Source organism: Hyperolius riggenbachi, chromosome 4 (assembly GCF_040937935.1).
Source record: "Hyperolius riggenbachi isolate aHypRig1 chromosome 4, aHypRig1.pri, whole genome shotgun sequence".
Lineage (NCBI taxonomy): Eukaryota > Metazoa > Chordata > Amphibia > Anura > Hyperoliidae > Hyperolius > Hyperolius riggenbachi.
In genome coordinates this window covers 486,742,791-486,764,030 of record NC_090649.1, presented here as the reverse complement: position 1 = coordinate 486,764,030, position 21,240 = coordinate 486,742,791, and the positions used below count along the sequence as shown (strand labels likewise).

General features: G+C 45.9%; 1 protein-coding gene across 2 annotated transcripts in view; it reads left to right on the top strand.

The window, feature by feature from the left end:
- The window catches only part of THADA (THADA armadillo repeat containing), a 782,712-nt gene that overhangs the window by 238,747 nt on the left and 522,725 nt on the right, over positions 1-21,240 (top strand). Inside the window, exons 24-25 of one of the 2 annotated variants that reach the window (XM_068233008.1) lie at positions 884-1,006; positions 18,676-18,798. In XM_068233008.1, the coding sequence (XP_068089109.1) occupies positions 884-1,006; positions 18,676-18,798 (246 nt within the window). The remainder of the gene's footprint in view (positions 1-883; positions 1,007-18,675; positions 18,799-21,240) is intronic. The other variant, XM_068233009.1, reaches the window with a different exon arrangement.

The following is a 21,240-nucleotide window of genomic DNA, read 5'->3' as shown; positions in this document are numbered from 1 at the left end:
ACGCAGAACGCTCCCGGCTGCAGGAGCGCGACGGGGGGAGCACGCAACACTGGATTGCACCTGCGCCGACTGGCCCCCAACTGGGCGACTTACCGGGGCCAATTGTGGAGGATTCAGGCGGCAGCTGAGGACGACGAGAGAGCAATCAGGCTGGAGGAAGCCCCCAGTTATGTATACCATTTTCCTTTGGCCTCATCTCAGGTACACTTTTACTAGATAAGGATTGCACTAATTGAAATATATGCCCTGTTTTGATGGCTATCGGGCTGCCAGGGCGTAGAATTCAATACACCGACGAAGTGCGTTCTCGCCACTCCCGTCAGTCTAGCCGCTGTCTCCCCGCCGCAGCTCACTTGCTCTGCCATCTCTATGACGGCAGAGCCCTGTGAGCAGATCAGGGGCCGATTTAATTGGCTCCTGGCCGTCAATCAATGTAAGCCACTCCCATTGGCTTACATTGATAGGCAGGGTCATGAGCCAATGAAAGATGCTCCTGACCGGCTCACAGGAACTCTGCCGTCATAGAGACGGCACAGTGGGTGGCTGAAGTTCCCGTCTTGCGGCGTGGACGGCGATTGCGACGGGTATATACGGTGATTAATCGTTATTTGTTTCGCCGTTTTTTGTACCGCCGGTCTCTGGTCCTTAAGGGGGCAGAGACCGCTGGTACGTGGTTATGCTCTTACTTTTCAAAAGTCACAGTTTGAAGAAAGGAATGTGCCTTCAACCTCTTTTGGCCTACGTTTTCCCATGAGCATCCTTTTTAGCATTGTATTTTCCAGCTACAGGTAGACGGTAAAGAGGGATTTTCTCCAAAAAGCATATAAAATTCTAAAAAAACTGCCCAGCTGCACCAATAATGTCCTTTCCATTCTCTCCACAGGCCCTGCTGGCGTCGGAACCCAAGAACAGCAAAGCAGGTCTCCTGAAGATGACTATGAAGGAATTACTAAGCTTGGCCATGCCTTCGGGTGACCTGTCTGGAAACAAGAGCACAATCCCGCAGGTGATGGTGATTTTATACAGGCTAGGCTGCCACAGCAGGCCCCACATTTCAGCAAAGGGCATTATATATAGCTTTACAGCTTTATTCTAGTCACAGAAGATCCAGTACTAAAATCAGAGAGCTTTAGAAAGCCTTGTCCTTCATGTCCGTGTTTTGGGTCCAAGAGGGATGGAAAAAAACATTTTTACACCAGCGCCATCCAACTGGCAGGGCCTAGTCAGGATGCGGCCCACAGAGGGTTTCGTGTAATTCCTGGCTTGTGTGAGCCTGCTCCGTATGACATCACTTCTTAGTTTAATAGGATCCAGCTAAAACCATGAATTGGCTGGACAGAACCAGTTCCTAATGCGCTGTGCATTCATCTTCCCTTCTGATGTGGTGATAAATATTGGAGGGAAGTCTTAAAATGGCCACCCTAATGTTTTTTTTTTCTCAGTTGGTCCCTTCAAAACACAGGCGTTGAATTTCTTCTTATTTCTTCTTATTTGAGAAAGGATGGGTGTATTGAAGTTTATTGAATTCATTCTGTTAAATTAGCCCCAGAAGAGTAATGTATTTGTAAAAAATTGTTTTTATTTCTGAGACGACTGCTCTACCGCCCTCCACATTTTTCCAGGTTCCTGTTATTTAAAGCAAACCTGAACTGGAAATAAACCTATGAGATAATTAATGGTATTTGTAGTACTAATGGAAAGTAGAACATTAGGAACATACCGTAGAACAGTGTCTTATAATTTAGACTGAATTCTAAATAACAGCCATGACAGTCTGATATTAAATCTGCTTTATTCAGTAAGACAATGACACAACTTTCCATCACTAAAACATCAGCATTGCTTTCATGGTCAGATAAGTGTTTTGCCTTAGGCCGCCCATACACTGCACACAGATTTTGAATCGATTTCACCATGAAATCGATTCACAACCTGTGGAGCTGCCTCTGTCTGCCTCACCGCCCCCGGCCAGCAGCAATACATCACCTGTCCGCAGGCACGAGTCCCAGGGTCTGTGCTGACCTTTTTCTCCCATCTTCTGTTCACTTCCTGTCCCGAGCGAAAGTTCAAACAGTAGAAGGCACTCTGCTGTTTGAACTTCCCCCTTCTCACAGGACAGGAAGTGAAGAGGAGATGGAGAAGAAGGCGAAGAAGGCCAGCCGGAGGAAGGGACAGCACGGACCCGGGAACTCGCACCGGCGGACTGGTGAGATTATTGCTGAGTCAGTCGTCGCCGAATCGAACGCTGCTAACGGCACGCTCCTGACCCGATTGAGTGAATTTTTCCTCTTGAACAGATCGACTGAAGTGATCGATTTCAGGTGGAAATCGGTCGATCGGTCAGCATTTTCGTTGACTATTTCACAGCAGATTTGATCGCAGTGATTGAATCTGCTATATATCTTCGGGAAATCGACGTAGCGTATGGGTACCTTAACTTTTACTTTTTAGGACATCGGTCTAAATTTGACTCTTTGACTTCCTCATTTGCATAGATAACAAAACAAGTTTTATTGTGCAGGAAATCAGAAAGGCACTTCAGACACATTCTTAGTAGGACTAGTAATATATGTTATGGTGGCCATACAAATACAATTTTAAATTTTTTTCCGATTAGATAATTTAGTTCGAGTAATATGTTAGATCGAATATAAAACATTTTCCATCATGTCCGATCAGATTTTTTTCGAAAAACCGGGATAATCGTTCGAATTTTTTGATCGAAAAAAAAAATATTTTCTACTTTCATTCGATTCGATCATTTAGATCGTAAAAACGGGATCATCGAACGTTTTTATTGTACCATGTATGGCCACCATTAGTCTCAACAATTCATGTGTCAGTTCGGGTACCTTAAACACTTTGCCATAATCTTGGGGATTATATTATTTATCCAAACATAATTTACTGAGAAACTGTAGTGAATAATTATTAACATTGCTTATTTTTTTACAATATTAATGTATAGGTTACCGATGTTTAGTCAGTGTAAAATCTTTCCTCTCCCTGATTTACATCCTGAAATGTATCACTGGCGGTGACAAGGTTAGTCTTGCCAGGTGATCTCTGTGTAATGTTACAGAAAGGGGGATACCAAAAGCCCAATATAGTGTAGTATGTACTGGTTATGTATGTAAAAGGTAATCGTGCGCTCGTCATCTACACCTGTACTGCAATTTTGTATTACAATAAATATTGGATCGCTGTCTGCCACAAACGTGTGTGTCACACTGTGAGTATAATTGGTTTCTGAAACAGCAGAGCGCTCAACAATACCATAAAATTTCACCACCTATGCCCTAATATACACAAGCCACACTTTCAAAATAAATTATAGAGGTATGTCCATTTGCTAAAAGGGACATAAACAGTCCATATAGTTCCAGGTACAAATCTTCATAGGATTCTTACAGTATTCAAAATAACAGTGTACGCTCACCAAAACATAAGCCCCTGATGAGTCGGATGACGAAACTAGTAGGGCGTGGTCCAAGGAGTCGGTGAGACGCTGAATGTCCTCGAGGGGAAAGTTTTATATGCGCATTTTTATGGAATTTTTGTAAGTGCACTACAATTTTATGTTTGTTATTAATAAACTGAGTTATGCTATGTCAAGCCTTGCTTGAGTTATAGGACCATTATTGTTGGAGAACGGTGGTGATATTAACAAACGCTGAACCTGCTGGTCTGTGAAGGGTCGGCGCCCAAATCTGGTGAGAGGCCTGAGTGCTTATCTGGTGGAGGCACGGCGGATTATATTGTAACAAGTTGGGAGCACTGGTGGCGTTTTTATGCTATATTACCAGATGGTATCACACTATTGCTGTGTTCTGTTTTCCTCCATGCATGTGGCTACCTGAGGAGCTTCAATTGGCAAATGCAAGAGAGGAGATAACTGGCAAGGCCAAACACGCGAGTGCTGATCCAGAATGGTTGGCCAATTGTATTGGTGAGCGTATATTGTTATTTTGGATCCTAAGAAACCTATGAAGATTTGTACCTGGAACTATATGGACTGTTTATGTCGCTTTTAGCGAATGGACATAGCTCTATCATTTATTTTGAAAGTGTGGCTTATGTATATTAGGGCATAGGTGGTGTAATTTTATGGTATTGTTGAGCGCTCTGCTGTTTCAGAAACCACATGTATTGGTTATGGGTGAGATAATGAAAAGTAAGTATCGTTATACTCACAAACAAAGGTAACCACTGTAGATGCAGGTGGGGAGATTAGACCTGTCCCCAGTTAGGATTAAAGAACAAGCGACACTCATGCTAACCTACAAATAAAAAACACATATATAAGTAGATAAATACTACTTCTACTTACATAACAGATGTATTGTGCTATCCACGTAATGATTCCTGTGAATTTTATAAAGGAAAAGCAGAAAATCCTATTCTAGGCAGTGGCCATCTTGCCAAGCTAATGCTGACATCATATCCTCCCTGACTCTTGTTTCTCCTCCCCCCCTTCTCTTGCTCATTGTGTATTCATTAGCTGCCCTCCTCCCAGAGTCTTCAGACACTCCCACTGAGGTGTATACTAGGAACTACACTGTCTTATCCTCCAATCACTGAGTCAGCTCAGTCTTGCTTGTAAACACAAGTAATCAGAGGGTGTTTCTGATAAGCAGCTAGGCAGGGAAATATATGGAAGAGGAGGAATATTGTAACGATTAGTGTCAGCACACAGAGATAATCTGATTATCTGTGATCTGCAGTATCACCAACAATGCAGATATATACCCGATTATTGATGATCTTCAGAATCACCAATGATACAAGTATAACTAACCTCTGGACACCTGATAACGTGGAAGTGTTTGGTGCAACAGTAGATGAGCATGGACCACCTGGGCAGCAGGTGGCCCTTGACCGTATGAGGAGTATCTCCTTGGTACAGGGGTGGAGATAACCAGAGAGCCGGTGATTCCCTGAACTGCTGGGAATCAGACTCTACTGCAGTCAAAGGACTCCTATGGAATAGAGTCCCTGACTGGACTGCAGAGAATCCCCTCTGAGAGGCAGGGAGTCTCTGACACCTTATCGGATGGTGTCACAGGTAGTACAGACAGGCTGATCACCCAAGGAGTGAGTGACAAGTAAAAGATAGTGTCCTACACCTGAGATGATGGTGTAGGAACTAATAATCCCTCACCAGTGGCAGAGCCCACCAGTGCGGGTGGCGTAGTCAGACAGGCAGAGTTTGGCAACAAGCGGACAGATACAGTACAGGAGCGAAAGGCTGATTCAACGTCAGAGGCAGGCAGGGTTGGCAACGTGAATCAGATAGGCGAAGGTACAGAATCAATTATCAGAAGAATAGTCAGAGGAAGCAGAAGGTCATAACAAATAATACAATTCAAATTAGTACTTTCAGCTATCAACAGATCTGACTAAGTGTGGATCCCCAACTCCAACGGTTGGTTCTAGCACACTTTGGGAACTGTCTAGGGTCTGAGCGCTAACACACTCAAGCATTCGCAACAGCAGACGCTGAGGCACTGACAGGCCTGCTCTATATATACCCAGCCACGCTCCACAGCGCCGCCCCAGTCCCTCAGCCAATCCGGAAGCTAGTTGGAGTCAGCTGACCGTCGGATCAGCTGACTCCCCTCTTAGCTGCATAAAGGTCCTGTCGCTCTGCTCGCGCGCGCGTAGCCCTCAGCCTGTGAGCAATGGAAGGTCCAGGCATAACTTGAGCATGTAACCGCGCGGCAGAGGCCACAGGCTGATCCACGGAGATAGCCGCCATGTCGCTTGTAACAGCGGCGGCATCTCCGCTCTTTCTTACAGTATCCCCTGTGAGGAGTGGACTCCGGACACTTCCCACCCGGCTTCTCCGGGTGCTGTTTATGGAATTCCTTCCTTAACCTCCTGGGCGATAATCCCGAGCTGAGCTCGGGGTATGTCACGCAGGAGGAGTTCTCAGGCCCTGGTGGGCCGATTTGCGTAATTTTTTTTGTTACACGCAGCTAGCACTTTGCTAGCTGCGTGTAACTTCCGCTCGCCGCCCATCCGCCGCTACCCGCCGCGCAGCCCAGCCCCCCCCCCTCCCTGACCCCTTGCGCAGCCTGGCCAATCAGTGCCAGGCAGCGCTGAGGGGTGGATCGGGACTCCCTTTGACGTCACGACGTCGGTGACGTCATCCCACCCAATCGCCATGGCGACCGGGGAAGCCCAGCAGGAAATCCCGTTCTGATTGGGATTTCCTGCTTACTCTGATCGCCGAAGGCGATCGGAGTGGGTGGGGTGATGCCGCTGCGCAGCGGCTATCATGTAGCGAGCCCAGGGCTCGCTACATGATTTAAAAAATAAAAAAATTAAAAAAAGTGCTGCGCCCCCTCCTGGGCGATGTAATTGTATCGCCCAGAGGGTTAAATCCTCAGCGTGCATGCGGCAACTTGGTACCCAAGTTCTCTCTTCCAGCCCATATCCCTTCCAATGGACCAGGATCAACAGGGATATGTGAGGGAGCAGGCTGGTGGTGTACTTTATACTGGTTGAACTCGATGGACGTATGTCTTTTTTCAACCAAAATAACTATGTAACTATGTAGGTACTGTATGGAACTCTGCACTAATCGAGAATCCAGAATCTTCTCGATCTCATACTCAGGTTGATCATCAACCATCCCAGGAGAGGGGGGGGAGGACTCCACGTGCACTGCGGGCTTCAACAGAAACACATGGAACGATCTCACGCCTCTCATGCTGGCTGGGAGATGAATCGCATATGTGACATCATTTAATCTTTTTTGTGACAGGATATGGGCCTATAAACCTGGGTCACAACTTGGGTGATGGTTGCTTCAAGGCCAGATGCCGAGTAGATACCCACACCATGTCTCCTGGGGAAAACTTCCATTCCACAGACCTCCTCTTATCTGCCTGTTTTTTCTGAGACTGGAATACTTTCCAGTTCCTCTTAACTGAACCCCGAATCTCCTTTAATGCCCTTTGCCAATCCTCTAGGGCCAGGAAAGGGGAGGATGCCACCGGTAAAGGAGAACATTTGGGAGATTTTCCCGATACCACTTGAAAAGGGGAAAATCCCGAAGAGGAACTCCTCAGGTTATTATGTGCGAACTCTGCGAATGGCAGGAACTTTACCCAATCGGACTGCGCATCCGCCACATAACACCTGAGGAATTGTTCAAGGGACTGGTTAACTCTTTCGGTCTGACCATTGGTCTGTGGGTGGTAGCCTGATGAGAAAGAAAGGTCCATACCCAACTGATGGCAAAAGGCTCTCCAAAATTTCGACACAAACTAGACTCCCCTATCTGACACTACATTTTCCGGAATGCCATGCAGCCGGAAGATGTGTTGAATGAAGAGATCAGCTAGTTCCTGGGCCGAAGGGGAGTCCTGTTAAGGGGACGAAGTGTGCCATCTTGCTGAACCTATCCACTACCACCCAAATGACCGTCTTGCCCTCAGACCTTGGGAGTTCTCCTATGAAGTCCATTGACAAATGAGTCCAAGGCTCATTTGGCACTGGTAGAGGTTGTAACGTGCCAACTGGAGCCTGGCAAGAGGGTTTACTTCTAGCACATACTGAACATTCCCTCACAAACTCCTTACAATCAGATGCCAGTGAAGGCCACCATACACATCTCGCTAAGGGATCCTGAGTTCGGGTAGCTCGTGGATGTCCAGCATTCTTATGGGTATGGAATAATTGTAAGAGTTGTAGGCGGAAGGGGAGTGGCACGAACAAAACCCCCTCAGGCTTCCCTTCTGGAATATCCTGTTGATAAGGACCCAGAGTAGCCGCCCAATCCTCCCAGGTCTCAGTAGCAGCCAACACCACCATAATTATTTGTGTGTCCTGCATTGTACATACACGTCTGTCTCATCATGTCACATGTCACCTTATGTATCATTTAATCCCATTCACACACTATTCTGTTGTCGTCCAAAACAAAGAACAACATGTCTCCTGAGTATTGTCGAAAAAAAAGGGGCTTAAGGTACAGCTAGCTACTTAACTCCAAATATTCAATTTTGAGCTTCCTCTAACAATCCGATCAGTAGACCGCCGGGCTCTCTCTGAATTCAGTTGTGCCAAGTCACCATCAGACAATGTTTATTTGTAGCATTGCCGCTGGGAATCATTTGTTTTCTAACCACGGCGGTCTTGCATATATACGTGACGTCGCTTGAAGACCCTTTCTCACTAGTGCGGTGTGGTATTTTACCGCAGCCTACAGCTAGGGAAATGAAAGATTATGGCGCAGTGTGGTGCGCTGCGCCAGAAGAATCCCATGTAATGCGAGCGCATACCTACATTACCGTGCAGCGACTTGCGGCAGACCGGAAGTCATGCGAGTCTATGGCGATGCACGTTTTAAAATAACCGCCGCAAGTTTTATGTGTCACGCATGCACGGAAGCGTATTTTAGCAATATGCTTCAACGCACGTGATCGCTTTGGCCACAGGAAGTAAGCACCAATTCCTGCTTGGCCTGCTGCCAATCGGGGATTACCGCATCTGGCCTGGGACACACCCCTAATGCCAATCCACAGTGTGAAGCCGGCCTCAGGGTGGCAAAATAAGTACCGTCATTTTATTTTCATTGCAATATTGTTTTTCTGGTAATGCTGAGTTATTTTAACAGAATAAATTATGCACGCTTATCCTTTCACTGCAGTTATTAAATAACAAGGAATAGAAGAACCCTTGTGCTTTGACTGGAAAAACATTGTGGCGGCCATTTTAAAACTTATCACCACCTCAGAAGGGTAGATGACTGCACAGCACATTACCAACTGGTTCTGTCCAGCCAGTTCATGGTTTGTCTTCTGCAATGCATGAGTTCTGTCATATGCAAGGATACAGATGATACAGATCGAAAACAACCCAGCTACTGTGGACCTGCTTTTTATGTCTGTTTTATCTCATTTTTCTAGTACTTAACTGAGTACACTTTATCTAATTATTCACTATGATTTAACACCCAGGAAAAAAGTTTTGTTTTAGTTATAAATATCACTTTTAAATGCTTTATGCACACATAATAATCTAATCTGGTGTTCACAAATGACTCATGGCCGCTTTTCAGCTGACTTGCATGATTGGGTTAAGAGTGTGAAATGAACATTTGGTCTCAGGTTATAATTAGAGTTGCCAGTATAGAGTAAATGATTTAAAAACAGTTTAAAGTGGGAGGTAGTGGTGAACTTGCCTCCCCCAGCAGAACCAAAATAGTCAATTCTTAGTAGAAAAATTGTTTCATTCGGAACTCCCAAATGCAACTGGTTTCTTGGGCCTATACCCGCTTCATCAGGCTGTAACAGGAGCAACTGTTAGATGGGTCTGAGTCGGCAAAGCATCTCCGTCAACTTGAGTGGGGTCGGGTCTAATCTCCCCACCTGCCGTTACGTGATTGGCTTAGTAGTAACCCACCTTCGTGAGTATCCTTTTCACGATATTCGTGTGACACACCAGTTGTGCTAATATACTAGACTATGAAGGGCTCTGGATCATCTCTCCTTTTGTGAACATTTGTTCAGCTGGGATCTGTTTTCTTTCTTTGTTTACTGGCAACAAGCAGAGAGAAGAGAGATCCTATGAGTATGGGGCTCCCCCAATTCTGTTTACCAGCCGCAGTGCCTGTCAGCAATGACAGAGAGGTGCTTTAGATGGGGAGCAATAGAACCTCCCCCCTGGTGAAAGCATTGCCCTCACTTCTAGTGGGCACAGAGGCCTCCAGACACCCCCTGACCATGTGAGGTGGATGGTAATAAAGTGGAGGGGGGTTCTGCTGCTATCCGATTGCCCAGATAATGGACCGGTCTGATAAGCACCACCACACTGACTAATGTGTACAGGAGGTTTCCTTATGCCTAGTACACACCATACAATTTTCTGTTAGATTTTTCTGTTAAGGTGCCAATACACCTAACGATTTTCCCGCTGATATACACCAGATTCGATCACTGTGATCGAATCAGCTGATAAATCGTTGCGCAAACGCTGACAGAACGATCGATTTACGTCCGAAATCAATCGTTCCCGTACTTCCGTTCGTGCGGAAGATTTCCCTCAATCGCCGGCGGGTCGGGAGTGCATCGATAGCGGCGTTCGAATGTCAGACGACCGACATTCCTGATCCGGCTGGCGCGCACCCCTGCTGTCACCGCTGCTCCTTCTCTTCACTTCTTCCTGTCCGGACAGGAAGTTTAAACACTAGCGTGCCCTCTACTGTTTAAACTTCCCCGGACAGAAAGTACAGTGAAGCTGGAGCCCTGGAGCCGAGCGCGGAAAAGAAGACAGCGGAGACCGGGGGACTCGCACCGGCCGGATCAGGTAATGTATGCAGGAGGAGGGGGGGGGGGGGGGGGGGGGGGGGGGGCGGCGGCGGCAGCAGCTTCACAGATTGTGATCGGTTTCATGCTGAAATCGATTCACAATCTGTTTGAAGTAAAGGTGGCCATACGATCCCTCTCTGATCAGATTCAATCAGAGAGGGATCTATCTGTTGGTCGATCTGATGACAAATCGACCAGTGTATGGCCACCTTTAAATTTTCTGTAATTAGATTCTTTTCTGTAAAGTACTGGGAGTGACTGGTCAGTATTTCTGGTGCATTGTCTTCTGGTTATCGCCTGCTGAGTAGAACAATGCCTAATTACTCGGCAGATACATGGTTAGATAGATAATTTCCAACCTGTTGGAAATTATCTATTTGGCAGGTAAATCTATCTTACAGAAAATTGTATGGTGTGTACTAGGCATAATGCTGGGCATACACGGTGAATTTGTGTCCTTATCAATCGAGCCGCTGATGGCTCGATTGATAATATCTGACAGGTCAGATGACCCACCGGATAGATTCCCCGCTGGATCCCTGCGGGCGGACGATAGTGGGGAATTGTGCGGCTAATAAGGCATGCCCGCGGGGACAAGCGGGAATCGATCCGCGCGGACGAGCGGTGATGCTGGCTCGATACCGGCGCATAAACTCACCGTGTATGCCTAGCATAAGGCCTTGTTTCCATTCCGCTTGTGCGTTTTGTGTCAGATTTTTCTTTCAGAAAATTTGCATTGATTTTGCCACTAATGTTAGTGAAGGGGGCTGTTTCCATTCAATGCAAATTTTCGTATGCGTCTGTACGCGTGGAAAAAATCTGATGTCCTGTATCATTTTTTTGGACACCGCGTATGATTCGCCTTCAATGCTTTGTAAAGACAATGCAAATGTTCACATTATTTGCCCGAAAATTTGCATTAGATCCATGGTTACAGGAAGTTGTTAGCAGCCATGACTAGGCTGTTACTAGGCAGATTATGTATCTTTAACTAATGTGAATTTTTGTGTATGAAAATTTGCATAAAAACGCGTAACAATCAGTGAGGGTCACGCTGTAGTCACTGTAGTCACTTCCTGTCTGAGTCAGGACTGAGCCAGCCACTTACATACCTGATCTTTAACACAGCATAGTTATGTGTGTGCTAGGCACTGTACATACCCATGTCTATCTCATCAAGTCACATGTCACTTCGGGTATCCTTTAAAGCGGTATTGTCACCATAAAAATCAAATTTCAACAGCAACTGGTCTGAGTGTATTAAGTGATAAAGATGCTAATCCTGCATTCAAAACTTGTAAAACTTTTTCTGCTGTTCTAGTTTGGAGTTATCACATACTTTCGGAGCACTGGCCCTTTAGTAGTCAGTGCCAAACAGTTGAATGCTGGGTGTTCTTCTAATCTATAATATATTACTCCTCTTCCATTTATTTCCATGCCTAGCTTCTTATCTGAAACACCTCTGCTCACTGAGGTGACTCAGCGATTGGAGGAGAAAAAAAAAAGTGCAGTTGTTAGTATACACCTCAGTGGGAGTGTCTGAAGACTCTGGGAGGAGGGCAGCTAATGAATACACAATGAGCAAGAGAAGGGAGCAGGGAAAACAAGAGTCAGGGAGGATATGATGTCAGCATTAGCTTGGCAAAATTGCCACTGCCTAGTATAGGATTTTCTGCTTTTCCTTTATAAAATTAACAGGAATCATTACGTGGATAGCACAATACATCGGTTATGTAAGTAGAAGTAGTATTTATCTACTTATATATGTGTTTTTTATTTCTAGGTTAGCATGGGTGTCGCTTGTTCTTTAACCACTTGAGGACCGCAGTGTCATACCCCCCTAAAGACCAGGCTATTTTTTCCCTAATTGGCCACTGCAGCTTTAAGGCCAAGCTGCAGGGCCGCACAACACAGCACACAGGTCATCTCCCCCCCCCCTCCTTTTCCCCCCACCAACAGAGCTCTCTGTTGGTGGCGTCTGATCGCTCCAAAGTTGTTTAATTTTTTTTTTTTTTGTATAAATATTTATTTAATTTATTTTTGAATAAAAATTGCCTTTTTTTATTTCCTTTCCCCTTCTCTCCCCCCCCCCCCTCCACCAGTCAATCAGGGTGATCAGCTGTCATAGGCTTCAGCCTATGACAGCCGATCACTCCCCAGCCTATGGAGGGGACAGCTGTGTCACACGGCTGTCCCTAGTACAGCGCTGCTGCCAATCGCAGAGCTGTACATGTAAATAGACGGCGATTACGTAGTCTAACAGTCTTCCAAGCGGCGATTGGCGCTCGTAGACTGAAGGTGGGGTGGAGCTCCGCCCCCCCCCCCCCCCCCCGAGAAGAAGATGCGCACGCAGCCTGTGCGCGATCTCCTTCAGTAGCCGGCTCCAGGACCTGGCGCCAATAGGCGTTAGGCGGTTCTGCGGCTGCCGCCGCTGTCACGCCCATTGGCATGAGGCGGTCGTAGAGTAGTTAAGTACTTTGCAGTACTGGTCGGAGTCTTAAAGGCACAGTGCACGGAGTCCCTTTAAGGGTGAGCTGTGGAGCTGCTACAAAGCCAGTCTTATTCTGGGGCTGGTCACACATGAATAAGGCGTCTAGTCATGTCCTGTCAGTTTTGTATCTGTTTTCTATGGCTTGGTTCACACATAAAAAATAAATATGTCCAGTCAGTCAGGTCCTGTCAGTTCAGTCTTGTATCAGTTTTCTATGGGCATGTTCACACATAATCCTGTCAGGTAATCCTGTTGGGTAAATCTGATTGAAAACTGACAGGAATGGAAATGTCCAGATTTATATGGGAACCAAGACTAACTCAGCATTTTCCTGCTGCTACAATTGGCCGGCACAACACAACCCAGTAATCCACCAGCTCCTTGAATGGTGAGGAATAGTTTGTGCCTTTTGCCAGTTGTTTTGCGAGATGAGGTCAGTTTCTAGCTGCTCGTGTAAATATGTATGTTTATCATGAAGCGGTGCGATTGTGGTCGCCTAATTCACGTGCTCTGGTGTGTAAATTTACATTTGTGTAGGAAGTGGACTAGAATAGACCGGAGTCCCTCCTATTGGCCCGTGTGGTTTATATGCAGTACAGCCCTTTAATGGATAAATATACAGGACTTGTACAGGCCGGTGGCAGGGTGTAATTTACTGTGAGAGCCATCTGTGCAGAGTGCTGCCTCTCCACAATGCTCTTATATCTGTTTACCGTGCACAAGCCGGTCACCATCTTTACTGGAGGACTGTGGGGTTGCTATAGGCAACACAGGTTTCCTCTGTCCACCTTTTCCAAAGTTACTTGGGCTTGTTTTAAAATAATTTAAAACGCGGGTATAGGTTTTTGTTTTAAAGAGAATCTGTGCAATAAAAAAACATACCAATCGAGTCACTGTTATCTCCTGGATCCCTCTTTGCCGTTTCCGCCGCTCCCCACCGTGATCCTGGCTTTTAATTAATCGCCAGTTTTAGGCAGTGTTTACAAACAAAAAACATGGCCGCTAACCAGGAATATTGCATCTGTAATGTTCAGCTAGTGGTAAGTCAGGCTTACAATCCCTTAAGACCACAGAGTGCAGAGCGTGGGCCCTCCAGCCCTGATCATCTATACAAGCGGCCCCGAGCGAGACCTCAGATTCTGCAGACTACAGCAAAAAAGCTCAAACCTATTCCTGACTTTTATCGCTGAGATTCCTGACTTCAGATGTAGTCAGCGGGTGTGTGTGTGTGTGTGTTTCTGTGTGTGTGTGTGTGTGTGTGTGTATACAGTGTGTGTGTGTGTGTGTGTGTGTGTGTGTGTGTGTATAGTGTGTGTGTACAGTGTGTGTGTTGTGTGTGTGTGTGTGTGTGTGTGTGTGTGTGTATACAGTGTGTGTGTGTGTGTGTGTGTGTGTATACAGTGTGTGTGTGCGTGTGTGTGTGTGTGTGTGTGTGTGTATACAGTGTGTGTGTGTGTGTGTGTGTGTATATACAGTGTGTGTGTGTGTGTGTGTGTATACAGTGTGTGTGTGCGTGTGTGTGTGTGTGTGTGTGTGTATACAGTGTGTGTGTGTGTGTGTGTGTGTGTGTGTGTTTCTGTGTGTGTTTCTGTGTGTGTGTGTGTGTGTGTGTGTGTGTGTGTGTCTGCTCCGAGCATGTTTGAACAATCACGTGTACATCTGTTACCATCTCTCTCTGTCCCCCCATCTTTTATGGCACAATCCTCTATCGAGGCTTATTCAAGATCCAGATAAATATCTGTGTCACATGCTTGGAGTTTTTTTTCCCCCCTTTCTTTCCCTCGTAAAAAATCGAGTCTGGGAGATTTCCCAGAAGCACCCGGGGCATTTTGGTTTGACGTGTAAAGCGTCTGACAGTCGTCCTTGGGATGCAAGGTTTGATTTATGTTAATGAAATTAATGATGGTTAATGCTCGCAGGTAAACGCAGGGTTATATGAAGTAATGATGGGGTTTCTATAATAGGACGGTAAGACTTTAGAAGTCTGAGGTGAGGCATCATTTATTAACTAGCTATGTGGCCGGGATCCAAGCTATGATTTAAGTAGGAAAAGATGCACATATGCGGTTTTAACCGAAAACAGTTGTTGTTTTGCAAGGTTTCTGCTGCATGCAATCGACTCTCCCCCAGGACTCTCCTTTATTAGTTGAATGCAGGAAAAATACAAACATCTCTTTTTTTTTTAAAGTGAACCTGTTGTTAGAAGTTGCAAATGCTATTTACCTGGCTCCTGTATTTCTGAGTCCAGAAATACACCTTTTAAAGGAACACTACAGCAAAAAACGTAAACGGTTAAAATCTGATAGAACTGACAAGTTTTGGACTAGTCCATCTCCTCATGGAGTATTCGCAGGGTTTTCTTTGTGTTCCTAAGCGACCCCTGAATGGCAGTTACTCAGTCCAACTGCCAAAATAGTGTGCAAATGAGTAGAAAGGTTGGCTGATGTCGTATTATTTTGACAGTTAGACTAAGCAACTGCAGTTTAGTAAATGCAATTCCACCATCCTCCGGGATTGCTGTGGATGGCAGAATTGCCAAAACCGGTCGGGGAGGGGGGGAGGGGTTCGGTTCTCAGGGTTTTCTTTGGTTTCAAAAGCATTCCATGAGCAGCTGGTACTCAGTCCAACTGCCAAAAAAGTGTGCAGGTGAGTAGGTAGGCTGGCTGGTATCTTATTATTTTGGCAGTTAGACTTGGCAACTGCTGTTCAGGAAATACAATTCCGCCGTCCTCCGGGGTCGCTGTGGATGGCAGAGTTGCCAAAACCGGTCGGAACAAACTAGAGAGTGGGCATCTCTCAGTTTTTAATTACCTCTTCGCACAATCAGTGCATTAAAGAGAAACGTAACCAAGCATTGAACTTCATCCCAATCAGTAGCTGATACCCCCTTTCCCATGAGAAATCTATTCATTTTCACAAACAGATCATCAGGGGGCTCTGTATGGCTGATATTGTGGTAAAACCCCTCCCACAGGAAACTGTGAGGACCATGGTCCTGACGGTTTCCTGTCTGTGAACCTCATTGCATTGTGGGAAATAACAGCTGTTTACAGCTGTTGCCAACTTCCAAAAAAGCAAGCAGCATCTCCTTCCACTGACATCACCTGCCAGCAGTAAAAATGTCACCATGTAATAAATGTCAGAATGCCAATCAGGGAGAGGAAAGCTTTTAAAATGGGCAAACACTGACTAAATCATTTATACATAATTATTGTAAAAATGAAGCACTTTTTATTACATTATTTTCCCTGGAGTTCATCTTTGCTCATGTTTATTGGATCCCTGCTGTTCAGGACCCATCATGCGAGTGTCTGTTTTTTATTTGTGCAGTTGTTTGAGTAAATAAATGTAGTTTTGTACCCCTGGACACTGATCAGTGCTTTTTTTTCATATTTGGTGATGGTCACCTTGTCTGTGAGCACTGGGTGTTTGCAGGAGGTTACATAGCAGCAGCACAAGAGAAGAGTTACACACCATTGCTAGTGCTGAGGTATTTTTGTGGATTATTTGCACACCTATCTGTGGAAGAGAACGCTTTTTTCTGCAGCATTCTTTGATACTAGAAGCACTCATAGCTACAGGTACACTAAAGCTGAATGCTCACCTCCGGACTGAGGAAGATGGATCCAGCGACATCCCTTTCACGACAAGCGTTCAACGATCCATCTTCTGGCCGGCGGGTATGCGCTATGTGACACCATGAGCGTGAACGGGAAGTCAAGTGAACGTGGTACTTGCGCGTAGTCATCAGGGATCTTAAAGTGAACCCAAATTAAAAATACAAGATTTCAGAAATAAAATCGATTTTCTAAATTATAATAATAAATAGCAGCCTTTTTTTCAGCTGCATGATGACAAATATAACCTATTTTACATTTATTGGAGGAACCCCTCCCTTCCTTTCATATTGCTGGGACAGAATCCAGCAAACTGGTGGAGGAAATAAAAAACAAAAACAAAACACAGGCTGCTACAGATGATGTCACAGGGGAGGTGATCTCAGCTTGTGTGAGATTTCACATAGACGACGCCCCTGTGAGGGAGGGTAGCTGATGACATACACACCCATGATCTAACACCTCCTACTAAGCTCAGAAGTAATGGCTGCCACCTGTATAACCCTAGTTATGAAAAGAGAAGGGTGAAAAGCAGACACTGAAATGCTCATAGGCTGAAAGTAGTGTTTATTTATCTTTGTATGTGTTGTGAGTGGTGCAACTAAATATTTTGAATTAAAAAAAATGTTTGGTTTGGGTCCGCTTTAAAGATCCAATCTGTCATGATGGTTGTTATCACTGCATGACGCTAAACGCGTGATCGCGTGTCTGTACCCAAACCGCAAGATCATGGAAATGACTGTCGCTTAAAATATCGCCGGTTATTGGGAAAATGGTCTGGAAAATTGTGTCGTGGGTATGGGCCCGAAGTGGGCTCAAAAAAAGACAAAAAAAATTAGGCTACCTGATCCGCGGGGCTGAGCAGATCAGGTAGCCGCAAAAAATGCCGCTCCCGTGGGTCGCAATGGCCCACTTTCACTTTTGTGACCTCTGGGTCACGACGCTGCACAGAGAGACTGTGTGTATCTCTCACAGCGTGCAGGGAGGCGGGGGAGTGGCAGGAGGCGTGGCCAGGGAGAGAGAGAGCTGCCCAATGGCAGCTCAGGAAACTCTGCAGGAATGCCCCTGGTGGGCGTTTAGAACAGGGAACCCTTCTCCCATACGTTTATCTCAGAGTTAGCAACAAATCTTGTCGCTAAATTTGGGGTGCCATAGTGCGGCGATGGGGGGGGGCAGCGGGCGGCGGTGTGGGGACACAGAGTCATGGCATGAGGCAGAGAACATGCCGCTGTGTTCCATCTGCCCTCCAAGGAACCGCCTCAGGTTCTCTTTAAAATGCACCTGATGTAATAATGATTATGGATCAATTACTTCATACATTGGAGAACTTCCTCCTACAGTTGTATGTTAAATGGAAGCTGTTGCAGTGTCTAAATTCAGTCAATTCAATGTAGGATTAGGTTATTGAATGTAACCTTGGCCTCAGCGGAAGCTGCATCGTCCTGCAGCTAAACATTCAAGAGGAACTGTAGACAAGAATTGAACTTCATCCCAATCAGCAGCTGATACTCCCTTTCCCATGAGAAATCTATCCCTTTTCTGGAATAGATCATCAGGGGGAGTCTGTATGGCTGATATTGTAGTGAAACCCCTCCCACAGTGTGATGTCATGACCATGGTTCTGTCAGTTTCCTGTCTGTGAACATCGTTGCATTGTGAGAAATAACGGCTTTTTCCAACTGCCAAGCAAGAACTATCTCCCTCTGTGCATAGAACTCTTAGTAGACAAGACAAGACAAATAACATTTATATCGCACTTTTCTCCTGGCGGACTCAAAGCGCCAGAGCTGCAGCCACTAGGACGCGCTCTATAGGCAGTAGCAAAGTTAGGGAGACTTGCCAAAGGCCTCCTACTGAATAGGTGCTGGCTTACTGAACAGGCAGAACCGAGATTCGAACCCTGGTCTCCTGTGTCAGAGGCAGAGCCCTTAACCATTACACCATCCAGCCACTGCTTAGTAACGAACATTCTGTACAGATCACCTGGCAGGACTAAAGATGTCACCACCGGTGATAAGTTTCGGAATGTAAATCAGGGAGAGGAAAGATTTTATAATGGGCAACCACTGACTAAATAATCTATGAATGGATACTGTAAATAATTAGCAATTTTATTCATTATATTTTTTTCACTACAGGTCCTCTTTAAGTTCTGAGCAGTTTCAGTTCCTTACGTTGTCGCTCTCTCTATAGACAGGGAATTATACGGTGTCCGTAACTGAATGCTGTCATTTTGTCACCTTGTTAGGTCCACGCATTAAATATCCTGCGAGCCATTTTCCGGGACACCCGTCTTGGTGAGAACGTCATTCCTTATGTCGGAGAAGGAACGCAAGCGGCAATCCTCGGCTTCACCTCTCCGGTCTGGGCGGTAAGGGCTGCTTGTGACTAGTTATACTGCTTGTTAATGACTCTGGGTATTTCCTGAAGGGCTTTATCCAGGCCTGGTTCTGGACTTTTTGCTGCATGAGGAAAACTTGTGAGGATGCCACCTCACTTGGCATCATGGGCGGACCGGGCCTGGCTTTATCCCACCAGATTTTGCAAAGTGAACTCTCCTCTGTAGCGGGTGAGTTAGTGCCCTGGAAAAAGAAGTCGATGTGGTGGCCGTGCTAGTTTAATATCTGCTGAGATACAGGAAGGATAGATGATTCAGGGCCTGTTTTCACTTGTGCGGTGGGAATCGCTGCGGTAAAAATTTGCATGCGAATGCAAATTTCGCATGCAGTTGTATGCAAATTTTCATGCTAATTCGCATACAATTTCGCATGGATGTCGATGTATGCGAATTTAACCATGGCAGTGCCTGTGTGCTTTTCTATTGATTCCATGCGAAATCGCATGAAAATTCGCATACCAATGCCGCATGCGAAATTCCCTATTATATACATTGTATGCGAATCGCATAGCGGTATGGGATATGCGAATTCTGATGGCTCTGCCGTGCAGATTTTTACTGCACAGAAAAACGCAAAGGAATCCTGACAAGTGGAAACAGTCCCATCCACTTGTATTGGCTATGCGAATTCACATGCGGCAAACGCATGCGAATTCGCGATAGTGGAAACGGGCCCTCAGTTCTATGATCAACTCATCAATCTGTGCGTGTTTTGCTTGTGCAAAATTGTCTGTAGACCTCAGGGCCGGACCTACCATGAAGCCAATTGAATCACATAATTCAGGTGGTAAAATCTAGGGGGCGGTGTTTAGACAAACTGTTTGGGCCAGCTGGCGCCTGCCTTCTCTCTGCTCTCCCGCCCACCTTCCCGGGATGCTATCAACACAAGAAGAAAAATGCAGAAAAAAACGCAGCATCGGAATCAATTAAAATAACTGAATCGCATGTAAAATTGTGTCTAAATCGGAAATCGCATGTAGTTAACGAGAAGCAAACAGGCGCCACAAGTCCACAGCCTTGACATGCGTTCTGTTGCTATGGATGGGGAGGAAGGACAACGGCGCGGCGCAGAAACGGTGTACTTTCAGGACTTCTGAACTGTTGTGGGCCGCCTCCTTTTTAAGCTCCTCTCCTAGTGAGCATGCCTGCGCCTGCATGATGATGTCATCACTTTGGGACTCTCCATTGGCCATAGCATGAGTAGGAGGTGTGGCAACAATGTCGCATGTGGTAGAGGAGGCCCTAAAGGGAGCACATTTTCGCGTGAAACAAGTAACAGATTTATTAGGTAAGTACAGTATAAGTCTCCACTCCTAGGTTTACTGTGTCTTCCCTGTAAACAATGACAAGCAAACCAGATGGCTACTGGAACACCTCAAAGGACCACTCCAGCGAAAGAAGGAGAGCAGTTAAAGAGAAGCTGTAACCAAGAATTGAACTTCATCCCAATCAGCAGCTGATACCCCCTTTCACATGAGAAATCTTTACCTTTTCACAATCGGATCATTGGAGGCTCTGTATGGCTGATTTTGTGATGAAACCCCTCCCATAGTGTGATGTCAGCGCCTCACAGCTCTGAGGTACTGACATCACACTGTGGGAGCCTTGTTGCATTGTGGGAAACGGCTGTTTCCAACTGCCAAAAAAGCAAGCAGCATCTCCTTCCACTGACATCACCTGCCAGCAGTAATGTCACCATGTGATAAATGTCTGAATGTAAATCAGGGAGAGGACATATTTTACAAAGGGTAACATTATTTATACATAATTTTTGTAAAAATGAAGCACTTTTTTATTACATTATTTTCACTGGAGTTCCTCTCTAAAATCTGACAGAACCGCAGGTTTTAACCACTTCACAACGGAGGGGTTTCACCCCTGAAGCACCAGCGCGATTTGTACTTTGCAGCGCTGCTTCCATTGATTTTTTTCAGTGATATGATTGGTTATTGGGGACTGGGGTCCCCATAACCAATCATTGCACTGCAGAGCGGGGGTGTGTGCGTGCGCGCGCGGGTCGCGGGGGTGCGCGATCGCGCGCTGCACGCTTGTTTACATTTCATTGTTATCAATGGAGACTGCTTCTGTTTGAAGCAGTCTCCATTGTGTCCGCAATCGGCGCGTCTAATTGGATTTAGGAAAGCTTGTTCCTAACATCCAATTAGTCACCTGCTGTGCTGGCTGGCTGGAGTGTGCGCGCGAGGTCCCCGCCCACTCCCAGCCAGTAAACAAACAAGTGCGCCTTTCTCCGTCCCTGGGGGTGAAGCGGTGCGCAGAGGGACGGAGAAATTTAGCACTGGGGGGGTGAAGTGGTTAAACTAGTGCATCTGCTCATGGGGGATTCTCAGGGATTTCTTTGTTTTCAAAAGCATTTCCTGAATGTCAGTTTAACTGCCAAAACGGTAAGATACCAGT